A 14,656-nucleotide genomic window follows, 5' to 3' on the forward strand; every position below is an offset into this window, starting at 1 on the left:
TAGGCTTTTACCATCCTAATATCACAAAAATAACATCCTATATTTTCTTCTAGCACATGTCATATTACTTTATGTTTCATTTGAACAAGCCATCATTTCCTACTGATCTGCGATCCTGTGGCATTCTTAACTTCTTTAAATCTGGCCTGTGAAATCTGTGTAAAGGATAACTTACCTAATTGCTGAGCCCATTTTATGGCAGTACCAGTGTCTCCTGCATTGCCTTCAGCTATGCATACAACCTCTTGTCCAATCTTCCACCCAATCAACGGATAAAAGCCTTAAAAATAAACAATGTAATTCATATCGTAAATGGATAATTCATTGCAGACATCTACAATAGAAAATTTTGATTAACTAATAAACTAGCAAAGTGGTTCTGAAGTCAGAATGGCTGGGGTCAAATCCCAGTCTTTCCTCCTTTACTAGCTGTGGTCTTAAAAGGTTCTAACTGCCCTGGACGGTTTGGGTCAGTGGAGAGAGTGTCAGCCTGCAGACTGATGAGTAGGCAGGTTCGATTCCAGTCAAGGGCACATGCCTGGGTTGCAGACTCAATCCCCTGTGGGGGTGTGCAGGAGGCAGCCGATCAGCGATTCTCTCTCATCATTGATGTTTCTCCCTTACTATCTGAAATGAATAAAAATATATTTTAAAAAAAGTTTCTAACCTCTTAGCATCAGTTTCCTCAACTAAAATGGTCTACCTCAGAGAGCTCTTGTGAGCATAAACTGAGTTAATACATAAAGAGAACTTAGCACAATGCCTGGCACATTATAAATATTAGCTTTTATTAGCTTTGTACATCAATGTCTCTGGAAACACAGAAATAATATTTGAATTGAGAAATAAAAGGTTATTATGAAACTAGAGGCCCAGTGCTTGAATTCATGCACCAGTGGGGTCCCTTGGCCTGGCCTGTGGGATCGGGCCAAAACCAGCTCTCCGACATCCCCCAAGGGGTCCCAGATTGTGAAAGGGTGCAGGCCAGGCCGAGGGACCCCACCAGTGCATGACTGGGGCCAGGGAGGGACGCAGGAGGTTGGTCAGCCAGGGAGGGACCGTGGGAGGGCTCCAGGGCATGTCCGGCCCATCTCGCTCAGTCCTGCTTGGCCAGACCCCAGCAGCAAGCTAACCTACCAGTTGGAGCATCTGCCCCCTGGTGGTCAGTGCACATCATAGTGAGCAGTGGAACGGCCTTAGCATATCATTAGCATATTATGCTTTGATTGGTTGAACGGACGATTGAACACTTAGCATATTAGGCTTTTATTATATAGGATTGGTTAGTGAGAACCGTCTTGTCTATTGCATTTATCTGTGGTTTCTAAACAACGCTCCTAAGGTAAAACAACCTCATGCAATGATAAACATTTTGTAGCTTCTATTTTCCCAGTTAGGGGAAAAGGAACAGATTTAGTGGGGATGGAAGGTAGGAAAAAGATTTTCAAATCCACCTTTTAGTAACCATGTTAGGGCACTAGAGGTCAGACTAAGAGCCCCCAGCCATTCTGGGTATAGTTACACAACTGAAATTTCTTAATTTATACATCCCAAGATTTTTCCCATTAGGGAGAAAAAAATCTCAGTAATTGCCATTAATATGCAAGGATCACTAGTTGAGAACAACCACCTCAAAAAAATTCACAAAATTAAAATTATTTCTCACACATAAACAATACTTTAGAGGTTTAGAAAGATGTATTAAACACATATTATAAGTAAACTTTTAGAAAGCTAATCAAAATACCCTAATCCGTCTTAATTTTTCTATAACATCTCTCTCATTTTTCATGCTTTTAATTTAAAGATAAAGGAAAATGGGGATTGACTGTCTCTAAGAATAATAATTTAAAGTATGTTAGATAATATCCTTAATATAAAATGAGTAAATACTATCATAAAAGTTAAATTTTCAAAAAGTGGTATTTTATTAATCAATAGGATAAATTCTAACTATTTACCTCCAACATTCTGTTGAGGGTTACTTCCAGTATTGATGTCCAGAAATGTCCCAGTCCCCATGGTCAGCTTCACGTCTCCCATCTGGAAGCAGCACTCTCCAAACATGGCTGCCTGCTGGTCGGCCACCTGCCAAAAATTCAAACAGAGACCTTGGAACCCTAGCTGTGGCTCATTTCACTGCATCCCACTGGCTCACTGAATGTATTCTCATGGTTCAGCATCTTCTCTTTTTTCCTTTTCCTTGAAAAAAAAAAGTTTGGAGAGAACAGGGAGCAATAACTATAGGTTAAGAATCTCTAGGATTAACTCTGGGCAGAGAACTAGTAGGCCTTAGCAATTTTTACTCAGCAACCTACTTCATGGGTTTTAAGTATCATAGGAATAACTTTAGAAATAAAAGTCAGAATGAAAATTGTGCAAGAAAACCCCCCAAGATATTTTGTTTATATCTTATAAGCAGTTTCACTCAAAATAATTGACCTCACACATTTCTTTTAGCAAAAGTGACAGGTGTATGTTTAACTAGAAATAGATGTAACTCAATACCATACTTCTTCCAATGACACATTTTTGATAAAAGAAAAAGTATAACATTCTGTTAATATAGTTAAGTGTAGCTACATATACAGCAAAATTAATCTGACGAACATTTTCTTACTAATCCTATAGTTTTCCCAGCCATACCTAAATCTAAACCTGAGCCTACCCCTAGACTGAATAATACTGATCCGCTGTAAATGAAAGGAATTTATAACTTGGGCATTATATTCCCCTTCCCTCGTTTCCTCTACCTACTGTGGTGACTGTCCATCTACGGACATGGTCTATACTTCTTGCTTAAGCCATTACAGGAAATCAAAGGCAAGATATAGACAGCCTCTCAATCAGGTGGTAAATCTTTGGGATTCTCCAAGTTATGAATCACTCATCCAGAGAGAAAGTAGAATCAAGAAAGAACCTTCAAACACCAGTAACAGCTAATTTTTCATTCTCCCATGAGTTTCTCTACTGGCAGATGCTGCCTAAAGACTTATAAAATGTAAATACAACTTCTTTAAGTGCCATATCATTGTTTATGGTTACACTGTCTTGAACATAAACTAAGCATTGGCCCTATTATTGTTGTTATATCTCAGAATATCAAATATAAACCAATATTACTCAGAATATAATATTTTTTAAAAATGTGACAGTTTCCTAAAAAATAATATATAGAGAAGTCAGAAAAGGCTGTGAAGTGTTTAGCAGTCCTCTTTCCAGAATAGAGAAAATACTTTTGATTATATACAAGGTATAAAGAAAATAAAAAAGATGCTTTAATTTTAATCGCAAGGATCTTTTTTATCTCATATCTAATCCCAACTATTCATATATATTCATTTACTTTATACTATACAACTTACCAAGGCCATTATTGGTATAGGCACACCAAATATCTCTTCATCCACTGATCCAAAATTGAAGCTTCAAATAAAATTGATTTAAAAGTAAGTTATAACTCTAGAAATGTTCATTTTAAAATTTAGGAAATGGTTTTTTAGCATAGGCCAAAAAGTTATCTATATATATAAAAGCCTAAGTGACCATTCTGGTGGAATGACTGGAATGACCGGTCGCTATGATGCTCACTGAGCAGGCAGGCAGGTGAGTGGTTAGGGGCAAGCAGGCAGGCAGGCAGGTGAGTGGTTAGGGGCAAGCAGGCAGGCAGGCGAGCAGTTAGGGGCGAGTGGTCCCAGATTGCGAGAAGAATGTCCGACTGCCGGTTTAGGCCCAATCCCCAGGATTGGGCCTAAACCGGCAGTCGGACATCCTCTGAGGGGTCCCGGATTGCAAGAGGGTACAGGCTGGGCTGAGGGACTCCCCCACCCACGTGCACCAGGCCTCTAGTCCTATATAATAAAAGCCTAATATGTTAAGTGTCCTACTTGGACCAGTTGCTATGATGCACACTGATCACCAGGAGGCAGATGCTCCGACCAGTAGGTTAGCTTGCTGCTGGGGTCCAGCTGATTGGGACTGGGTGAGACAGGCCGAACATGCCCTGGAGCCCTCCTATGTTCCCTCCCTGGCCCTGATCGTGCACCGGTGGGGTCCCTCGGCGTGGCCTGCGCCCTCTCTCAATCCAGGACCCCTTGGGGGATGTCGGAAAGCCAGTTTCGGGCTGACCCCTGCAGACTAGGCCAAGGGATCCCACCAGTGCACAAATCCGTGCACCAGGCCTCTAGTATAACATATGTTCATAAAGTACCCCAAACATGTAAACCAAATACTTTTTAGTTTTAAATCAAATGCTTTTTCCTCACTAAGGCAAAATGAATTCAAGGACTATTTTGCTGGTTTCTAAGTCAAATTTTCATTATTACCTTGTATCCTTCACGGGAGGCAGGAGAGAGAGTGGTATTGAAAGCAGAGAAGTAATAAAGCTGCTCCAACACATCTGAACATAAAAATATATCATCAGAATCCAAATTAAATTACACAAAAAGTGATGATTCAAGAAGGAGGGAGAAAACCCTTTACCTCATATGGGTCAAAAAGTCCAGTGGTACTGGCATTTGAAAAATCCGTGGCAAATTCAGAACCTAAATTTACATTGGAAACAATCTTTTATTATCAGGTAGTGTAAACACTTATCTCTAGTTTATAATCTAGACCAGTGGTCGGCAAACCGCGGCTCGAGAGCCACATGCGGCTCTTTGGCCCCTTGAGTGTGGCTCTTCCACAAAATGCCACGTGCGGACGCGCACGTACAGTGCGATCGAAACTTCATGGCCCATGCGCAGAAGTCGGTATTTTGTGGAAGAGCCACACTCAAGGGGCCAAAGAGCCGCATGTGGCTCGAGAGCCGCAGTTTGCCGATCACTGATCTAGACCAGTGGTCGGCAAATTCATTAGTCAACAGAGCCAAATATCAACAGTACAACAATTGAAATTTCTTTTGAGAACCAAATTTTTTAAATTTAAACTATATAGGTAGGTACATCGTTATTAACTTAATTAGGGTACTCCTAAACTGGCCTTTGCTAAAAACATCCTCAATCTGATTGAGGTATGTTCGCTGAGGTCGACCCCTTCCAACTCTCCCATCCACACTTGTGTTGTATACTTGTTTCAGATAGACGAGTGTGGATGGGAGAGTTGGAAGGGGTCAACCTCAGCGAACGTACCTCAAAACAATGTACCTCCCCCGCGCTGTGTCTCTCGTCATCGGACCGACTGACACCCCCCCACTTCTTGTAAAGCCACTTCTTCAAAATAGACTCGCCCAAGCCGAAAACTGACTTCTGCGCATGGGCAGGAAGTTTCAATCTTACTGTACATGTGCGCCCGCACGTGGTATTTTGTGGAAGAGCCACACTCAAGGGGCCAAAGAGCCGCATGTGGCTCTCGAGCCGCGGTTTGCCAACCACTGATCTAGACCATTTATTTGGCCTGAAAGTTCATTCCAAAATATGTATTTCCAGTGAAAAGTCTCCAAAGCAATTTCCCACTTAATCTTTATGAACTTTCATAATTTACAAAAGTACTTTCATAGACACTGTCATGTTATAACCCCCAATTTAAAGATGAGGAAGGGGATGCAGAAATGCAATGTGATCGCCTATAGTTATACCCAGTTGCAAAATGGGAGATTTGGTACTTAACTCAAATTTTAGCAGTCTTAAAATTAAGACTGTTCCTCAGTCATATATTTGAGGATTAACCACAATTTTAAAAGACCATCCTCTTCCAACAAATCTGAAATTAATCTAGCTTTACTATAACATGTAGTTAGTAGGGAACCAAAAGGCAACATGCCTGGGCTATAGGAAGGGAAAAAATAGTTAACTTCTACTATTTTTAGATAAGTCATTTCTATTAGTCAAATTTCAGTTACTTGAGATAGATTTACCAGATCATCTTTACCTTTTGTGAGCTTATGTAACAACCAGGTATCAATAGTCCCAAAGCAGCAATTTTCTTCTTCAATTGCCTTTTGCACCTTAAAATCACAATAGCACAAAATCAATTTTAAAAAGCCAAATTATTAAGTGCACGATTAAGTGCCAAACAATAAATATAATGAAATCCCATTTATGATAAAAATTAATATACAGAGAGAAACAATTTTTAAAGGTTCTAAGCAACTACTATAGGGTATGAAACCCTTTGTTTTTAAACCAAGCATGTGTTACTTTAGTGATGAAAGTATATACATTTTTTAAGTTGGACATATAAATATCTCTAACTATAAATAGCTTTAAACAGGAGATGCACACAATGGCCCACAGGTCAAATCCAGCCCCTTGCCTTTTCTGTACAGCAAGTTAAGAATGGTTTTTAAATTGATTGGTTAAAAAGGAAAAGAAGACTATTTTGTGACACATGAAAAGTAGTGTATGAAATTCCAATTCCAATGTGCATATTAAAGCTTTAGTGGAACATACCATGCTTACTTGTTTATGAATTATATTGTTGCTCTGGCACTAAAATGGCAGAGTACTTGTGACAGAAACTTGTGGCTTTAAAAACCTCAAATTTTACTATCTGGCATTTTACAAAAAAATATTTGCCAATCCTTATCGTAAAGCATGCCAAAGGAAACAAAAGTATCGATGAGCTAGCAGAGAAACTGAAATGCTTGTTAGGATATTATTAACATACTGGGAAATAATTCCCTAAATCGTAATATGTCACCTCTCCAACTCTTACTTGTCCCTCAAGACTAACATTTCCTAGCTTTGTTCACCCAGCACCCTAGAGATAGCTTCTATACAGCCATTATTTCACAGCCTCATTACTTCCCTACTCGACCCCAAGCTCCTTAAGGACATTCATATTTAAAACCTCAACAACTAGGAGGGTTTCTGGAATATAGCAGATGTTTAAAGAAATGCTTGCTAAATAAATGAGATAAAAAGAATGTCAAATGAAGACATTTAAGATGAATTATATTTTAACAGAAGAATCAATAAAATGAAAATGCATATGAAGTCCAGAAAAAGAGATCATTTGTAGGTTATTTGTAACAAGTATTTTGAAGATTCCATCCATCCAAGTGTTATATCACTTAAATATGGAGTGCTTAAAATGATATTATTACATTCAAACTCTTGTTAAATTCAGAAGTTGTAATTCTAAAATTGGTTCCATATTAGACAAAGTTTAATCTGTATTTCAGTGAGTAGTATAATACCTGGCTGATAGTAAGCTCATTTGTCCATTTAAAAAATATTTGAGTCAGGCCCTCTGATAAGTCATATGCCCTTATAAGGCTAGGAGGACACAGTAGGTATCAGGGCTTTCTAAAGTAGAAGGACACAGGTCAATCCTCCTTTCATTGGGTTAAGATTCCAAATGGCACTACCCTAGGAGTAGGGCAAACTAGAAGAACAGGCTCTCACAGGAACTGTAACTCAGTTTTGAATCATCTTAATCATTAAACTGGTTTGAGATAATCCTGGAGCCTAAAAGAATGGCAAAAACAAACATAAATCATATCCAGAGCAAGATAGCATTATGTTATACACTCATAATTTCTACACACAATTTTGCAAATACAATGTAAAGCTCACGTATATATATACACATACCTACAAATAAGTAACTAGGCTCATCAATCTCATCAACTTGTATACATTGAATATGTATGCATATGTATGCTTTTTGTAAGTCAATCATACCTAAATAAATTGGTTTAAAATTTTTAAAAACCAATTAAGTAATCAGGCATAGGAGGACACAAGAGAAAAAAAAAATATATATATGAAAGGAAAAACAGGCAACCCATGGAGGCTACAGATAGTGGAATTAATAGCTATGGGCTTTAAAATACCATGATAATTATGTGACAAAACAATGTAGAACTAAAAAATTAAAAACTTAATGGATGTGTTTTAATAATGCATTAAAAACATATAAAGAGAAAAATAATAGATTTAGAAGACAGATTAGAAGGAATACCCAGAATAAAGTACATAGAGAAAAAAGAATGGAAAAAATGTAAAACAAAGTGGGAGACAAAGAAAATTTAGTGAGGTCTAATATATGTGTAATTGGATTTTCAGAAGGAAAGAAGATAAGAAGAATGAAGCAGAAATTACATTTGAAAATAATGGCTGAGCAATTTTCAAAATCAACAAATAATATCAAGCAATGAATTCAAGACACCCTAAAAACCCCAAGTAGATTGCCATACCTAGAAAATAGGTACAGAAAATTTGTTTGATAAATTCAACACCCACTCAAAATAAAGTCTCAGCAAACTAGAATAAGTAGATAATTTCCTTAATTTGATAAAGAGTATCTAAAGAAAATCTACTACAAATTTATACTAACTTGTGAAATGTTGAAACCTTTTATTCCAAGATAAGGAATGAGAAAAGGATGTTTGTGGTCATTTCTTCTAGTCAATATATCCTAATATGAGGGTGACAGGAGCTTTGACTTTGGGTGGTGGGCACAGGATTCTATATAAAGATTTTGTAAATTAGTAATCTACACATGAAACCTCTATGTTCATTTTGAGTAATGTCACCGCAATAAAATAAAATAACCCACAAAAAACAAAAAAATAAAACAAACAAAAAAACAAAACAAAAAAACCCCAATATATTCTAGAGGTCCTTGTCGATACCAGGAAAATAAAAGTAAACTCATATTTCTACATCATATTAGGGTTACTAGGGTATTAAAATTTAAACCAATGTTGCTGGCTGGTATGGCTCAGTTGGTTAGAGCAACATCCTGTATACCAAAAGGTTGCAGGTTTAATTACTGGTCATGGTACATATCTAGGTTTTGGGTTATATATCCATATGGGAGGCAACCAATAGATGTTTCTGTCTCTGTCTCTATCTCTGTCTCTCTCTCCCCCGCCCCTTCCTCTCTGCCCCTCCCTCAGCCTCCGCTTCCTCTAAGCATACCCTTGAGTGAGGATTAAAAAAATTAAAACAATGAGATACTACTTCACACTTATTAGAATGGCTAAAATCCAAAACACTGACATCCATGTTAGCCAGAATGTGGAACAACAGGAACTCTCTTTATTTGTAAGTAGGAATACAAAATGGTAGTCACTTTGGAAGATAATCTGGCAGTTTCTTACATAGTTTACCATATGATCCAGTAATTGCACACCTTAATATTCACCCAAATGAGTTGAAAATTAATGTTCACACAAAAACCTGCACATAAATGTTTATAGAAGCTTTGTTCATAACTGCCCAAAATGGGAAGCAACCAGATGTCCTTCAGTAGGTGACTGGATAAACAAACTGTGACATATCCAGACAATGAAATACTAATCAGTGAGAAAAAGAAATAAGTTACCAAGCCACAAAAAGACAGAGAAATCTTTAATATACATTGCTAAGTGAAAGAAGCCAGGCCCAGCCGATGTGGCTCAATGTGGTTCAATGGTTGAGCGTCGACCCATGCACCAAGAAGTTGCTGTTCTGATTCCGGGTCAAGGCACATGCTCAGGTTGCAGGCTCAATTCCCAATAAGGGGCATGCAGAAGGCAACCGATTGATGTTTCTCTCTCATTTATATTTCTATCTTTCGCTTCTCCCTCTCCCTGCCTCTCTCTTTAAAAAGCAATAAAAACATTACAAAAAGAAAGAAAAAAAGAAAGAAGCCAGTCTGAAAAGGGTATATACCGTACGATTCCAACAATATGATATTCTAAAAAAGGCAAAACTATATAGAGAGAAAGACATTAGTGATTGCCAGGGTTCAGGAGTGAGGGGGGAGAGAGATGAGTAAGTAAAGCACAGAAGATTTTTATGGTAGTGAAACTACTGTGTGTGATGCTGTAATGGGATATACATTACATTAATAATACTTAATAATAATGTGTCAATCTTGGTTCATCAGTTGGAACAAATGTACCACATTAATACAAGATGCTAATAATAGAAGAAATGCTGGGGAGTTGTAGATGGGAACTCTATGTACTTTCTGCTCATGTTTCTGTAAACCTAAAAATGCTCTAAAAATTAAAATCTACCAATTTATAATGGACAAAAGATTCATTCAGATTGTCTATATCTTCTTAATAGAGTTTCAGTAGTGTATTTCTAGGAAACTTTCCATTTTACTTAGGTTAATTTGTTGGCATACACTTGTTCATATTATAGCCTAACTAGAGGCCCAATGCATGAGATTTGTGCACTGGGGGCTGGGAGATCCTTCACCCCGGCCTGTGCCCTCTTGCAGTCTGGGACCCCTTGGGAGACATCTGACTGCTAGCTTAGGCTCGATCTGTCAGCAGCCTTCTTGCAGTCCGAGGCTCTTGCAGTCTGGGACCCCTAGCTCCTTACCTCCCACCTGAAGCAGCGGTGGGAGAGGCTCTGGCCACCGCCACTGTGCTCGCCAGCCAGGCTCGCTGCTCCTTAGCGCTGCCTTGGAGGTGGGAGAGGCTCCCGCCACTGCGCTGTGCTTGCCAGCCAGGCTTCTGGCTGAGCAGCACTCCCCTTGTGGGAACACACTGATCACCAGGGGGCAGCTCCTGTGTTGAGCATCTGCCCCCTGGTGGTCCATGCACATCATAGCGACCGGTCATTCCACTGTTTGGTCGATTTGCATATTATGCTTTTACTATGTAGGATTATGATTTTATTTCTGTGAGGTTGGAATTAATATTCCCTGTCATAATTTTAGTTATTTGGGTCTTCTCTAGTTTTTCCTTGTCAGAATAGCTAATCTTTTTAAATCAGCTTTTGGTATGGTTGATTTTTTAAACTGTTTTTCTATTCTATATTTCATTAAGTTTCATTTTAATCTTTATATTTCTTTTCTTATGTGTACTTTAGATTTAACTTGTTCATCTTCTTTCAGTATCTTAAGGTAGAATTTTAGATTATTTTTGACATAATCTCTATCCTATCTAATAAAAGAGAAACAGGGTAATTAGCCATACAACCGCTACCCTTCCCATTGGCTAATCACTGAGATATTCAAATTAACTTCCAACCAAGATGGCGGCCGGCAGCCAGGCAGCTGACCCAAACAGGGAGGCTTGCTTGCTCCAGTGACGGAGGAAGCCAGGTTCCCCGCCTGCCTTGCCGGCCTCTCAGCTGCTCTCTAAGAAACACTGTAACAAATATAGAAGCTAAACAAAACCCCAGAAACCTGCTTTAGTCAGTGAGGCTTCAGCCAGCAGGACTGCAACATTGTTTCAAATATAGAAGGTAAACAAAGGCCAGAAACTTGCTTTCAGCAGCCGAGGCCTCAGAGCTGGCAGAGCTAAAGCTGGCCCAGAATTTTTAAAAAAAGGAAAAAAGGACAAGTTGGGAGCTTCAGTCACCCGCCAGCCTGAAAACGGCCCTCAGCCCCTCACCCAGACTGGCCAGGCACCCCAGTGGGGACCCCCACTGTGAAGGGGGTGTGACCAGATGCAAACAGCCATCATCCCCTCATCCAGGCTGGCCAGGCACCGCAGTGGGGACCCCCACCCTGATCCAGGACACCCTTCAGGGCAAACCAGCCGGCCCCCACCCGAGCACCAGGCCTCTATCCTATATAGTAAAAGGGTAATATGCCTCCCAGCACCGGGATCAGTGGAGCCGCGAGGCCTCCCGGCATTGGGATCAGCGTGACAGGGGGCAGCGCCCAAACCCCCTGATCGCCCTGCGGCTCTGTGTGTGACAGGGGGCGGGGCCACAACCACCCTATCTACCCTGCTCTGTTCGTGATAGGGGAAGGCACCCCAACCCCCTGATCAGCCTTGCTCTGTGACTGATAGTGGGGAGCTCCCCAACCCCCTGATCACCTTGAGGCTCTGTGTGACAGGGTGCAACGCCCCAACCCCCTGATCAGCCCTGCTGTGTGTGTGACAGGGTGCGGCGCCCCAACCTCCCACCCCCCGCCACGGGCCCTGCTCTGTGTGTGACGGGGTAGAGCCATAACCTCCCCATCGGCCCTGCCCTGAGTATGACAGCGGTGGTGCCCCAACCCCCTGATTGGCCCTGCTCTGTGGGTGATAGAGGGCGGCGCCCCAACCCCCTGATCTGCCCTGCTCTGTGTGTGACAGGGGGCAGTGCCCCAACTCCCCTATTGGCCCTACTCTGTGAGTGACAGGGGGGAGCTCCCCAACCCCCTGATCGCCCTGCGGCTCTGTGTGTGACAGGGTGCGGCGCCCCAACCCCCTATCGGCCCTGCTCTGTGCGTGACAGGGGGGAGCTCCCCAACCCCCTGATCGCCCTGCGGCTCTGTATGTGACAGGGTGCGGCATCCCAACCCCGCCCCCCCCCCCATCGGCCCTGCCCTGAGTGTGACAGTGGTGGCGCCCCAAACCCCTGATCCGCCCTGCTCTGTGGGTGATAGAGGGCGGTGCCCCAACTCCCCTATCAGCCCTGCTCTGTGCGTGACAGGGGGGAGCTCCCCAACCCCCTGATGGGCCCTGATCTGTGTGTGACAGGGGGGAGCGCCTAAACCCCCTGATGGGCCCTGCTCTGTGCGTGACAATGGGGAGCTCCCCAAACCCCTGATCGGCCCTGCTCTGTGTGTGACAGTGTGCGGCGCCCCAACCCCCTGATCCACCCTGCTCTGTGTGTGACAGGGGGGAGCTCCTCAACCCCCTGATCGGCCCTGCTCTGTGTGTAACAGGGGGCGGGGCCACAACCTCCCTATTCGCCCCGCTCTGTTCATGAAAGTGGAAGGCGCCCTGACCCTCTGATCAGCCCTGCTCTGTGCCTGATAGGGGGTAGCTCCCCAACCCCCTGATCGCCCTGCAGCTCTGTGTGTGACAGGGTGCGGTGCCCCAACCCCCCCCCCCCCCACGGGCCCTGCTCTGTGTGTGACGGGGGGGAGCTTCTCAACCCCCTGATTGGCCCTGCTCTGTGTGTGACAGGGGGGAGCTCCCTAACCCCCTGATGGGCCCTGCTCTGTGCATGACAGGGGGGAGCTCCTCAACCCTCTGATCGGCCCTGCTCTGTGCGTGACGGGGGGAGCTCCCCAACCCCCTGATCGCCCTGCAGCTCTGTGTGTGACAGGGTACAGAGCCCCAACCCCCCTGATGGGCCCGGCTCTGTTCATGACAGGGGGCAGCGCCCCAACCCCCTGATCGGCCCTGCTCTGTGTGTGACAGCGGGTGGCATCGCAACCTCCTGATCCGCCCTGCTCTGTTCATGACAGGGGGCAGCGCCCCAACTCCCCAATCGGCCCTGCTCTGAGCCCAACCAAGGGCTGCACCTAGGGATTGGGCCTGCCCTCTACCACCTGGGAGCAGGCCTAAGCCAGCAGGTCATTATCTCCCGAGGGGTCCCAGACTGCGAGAGGGCACAGGATGGGCTGAGGGACCCCCTCTCTCCCCCGAGTGCACAAATTTTTGTGCACCGGGCCTCTAGTCTACACTAATAAAAGAGAAACATGGTAATTAGCGTACGACCGCTACCCTTCCCATTGGCTAATCAGCATATCCTTATGCAAATTAACTGTCAGCCAAGATGGCGGCCGGCAGCCAGGCAGCTGGAAGCAAACATGAGGCTTGCTTGCTCCAGTAACTGCAGACTCCAACGTTCCCCGCCTGCTGCTGCCGGCCTCTGAGCTGGCAGTTTGAAACATTCTAACAAATATAGAAGGCAGGGATCTCAGAGCTGGAGTTATACATTGTTTCGATTATAGAATGCTCAGCAGCGGAAGCCTCAGAGCTAGAGCCAGAGCTAAAGCTGGCCCAGAATAAAATTTTAAAAAAGAGAAAAAAAAGGAGCGGTTGGGAGCTTCAGTCAACAACCACCAGCCTGAAAGCAGCCCTCAGCCCCTCACCCAGACTGGCCAGGCACCCCAGTGGGGACCCCCACCCTGAAGGGTGTGTGACCAGCTGCAAACAGCCATCATCCCCTCATCCAGGCTGGCCAGGCACCGCAGTGGGGACCCCCACCCTGATCCAGGACACCCTTCAGGGCAAACCAGCCGGCCCCCACCCGAGCACCAGGCCTCTATCCTATATAGTAAAATAGTAATATGCCTCCTGGCACCGGGATCAGCGTGACAGGGGGCAGCGCCCAAACCCCCTGATCGCCCTGCGGCTCTGTGTGTGACAGGGGGCGGGGCCACAACCTCCCTATCAGCCCTGCTCTGTTCGTGACAGGGGAAGGCGCCCCAACCCCCTGATCAGCCCTGCTCTGTGCCTGATAGGGGGGAGTTCCCCAATCCCCTTGCGGCTCTGTGTGTGACAGGGGAAGGCGCCTCAACCTCCTTATCGGTCCTGCTCTGCGTGTGACAGGGTGCAGCACCCACCCCCCTCCCCCAGCCCTGCTGTGTATGTGATGGGGTAGAGCCATAACCTCCCCATCGGCCCTGCCCTGAGTGTAACAGTGGCGGTGCCCCAACCCTCTGATCCGCCCTGCTCTGTGGGTGATAAAGGGTGGCACCCCAACCCCCTGATCTGCCTTGCTCTGTGTGTGACAGGGGGCGGTGCCCTAACTCCCCTACCCCCTGATGGGCCCTACTCTGTGCATGACAGGGGGCAGTGCCCAACCCCCTGATTGGCCCTGCTCTGTGTGTGACAGGGTACGGAGCCCCAACCCCCCTGATGGTCCCTGCTCTGTGTGTGACAGGGGGCAGCGCCCCAACCCCCTGATTGGCCCTGCTCTGTGCGTGACAGGGGGTGGCGCCGCAACCTCCCCATCGACCCTGCCTTGAGTGTGACAGGGGGCGGTGCCCCAACCCCCCAATCGGCCCTACCCTGAGCGTGACTGAGGGTGGCATC

At 44.4% G+C, this 14,656-nt stretch overlaps 1 protein-coding gene across 4 annotated transcripts in view; it reads right to left on the minus strand.

Moving 5' to 3' along the window:
- Positions 1–14,656, minus strand: part of GK5 (glycerol kinase 5) — a 174,065-nt gene that overhangs the window by 77,803 nt on the left and 81,606 nt on the right. For 3 of the 4 annotated variants that reach the window (XM_070405897.1, XM_070405895.1, XM_070405898.1), the window contains exons 6-11: positions 5,869–5,944; positions 4,483–4,544; positions 4,326–4,399; positions 3,366–3,426; positions 1,962–2,088; positions 176–280 (exon numbers count right to left, since the gene is read on the minus strand). In XM_070405897.1, the coding sequence (XP_070261998.1) occupies positions 176–280; positions 1,962–2,088; positions 3,366–3,426; positions 4,326–4,399; positions 4,483–4,544; positions 5,869–5,944 (505 nt within the window). The remainder of the gene's footprint in view (positions 1–175; positions 281–1,961; positions 2,089–3,365; positions 3,427–4,325; positions 4,400–4,482; positions 4,545–5,868; positions 5,945–14,656) is intronic. The other variant, XM_070405896.1, reaches the window with a different exon arrangement.

The sequence above is a fragment of the Myotis yumanensis genome, unplaced genomic scaffold, assembly GCF_028538775.1.
Source record: "Myotis yumanensis isolate MYYU_CA2020_CCGP unplaced genomic scaffold, mMyoYum1.0.hap1 SCAF_2, whole genome shotgun sequence".
Classification (NCBI taxonomy): Eukaryota; Metazoa; Chordata; class Mammalia; order Chiroptera; family Vespertilionidae; genus Myotis; species Myotis yumanensis.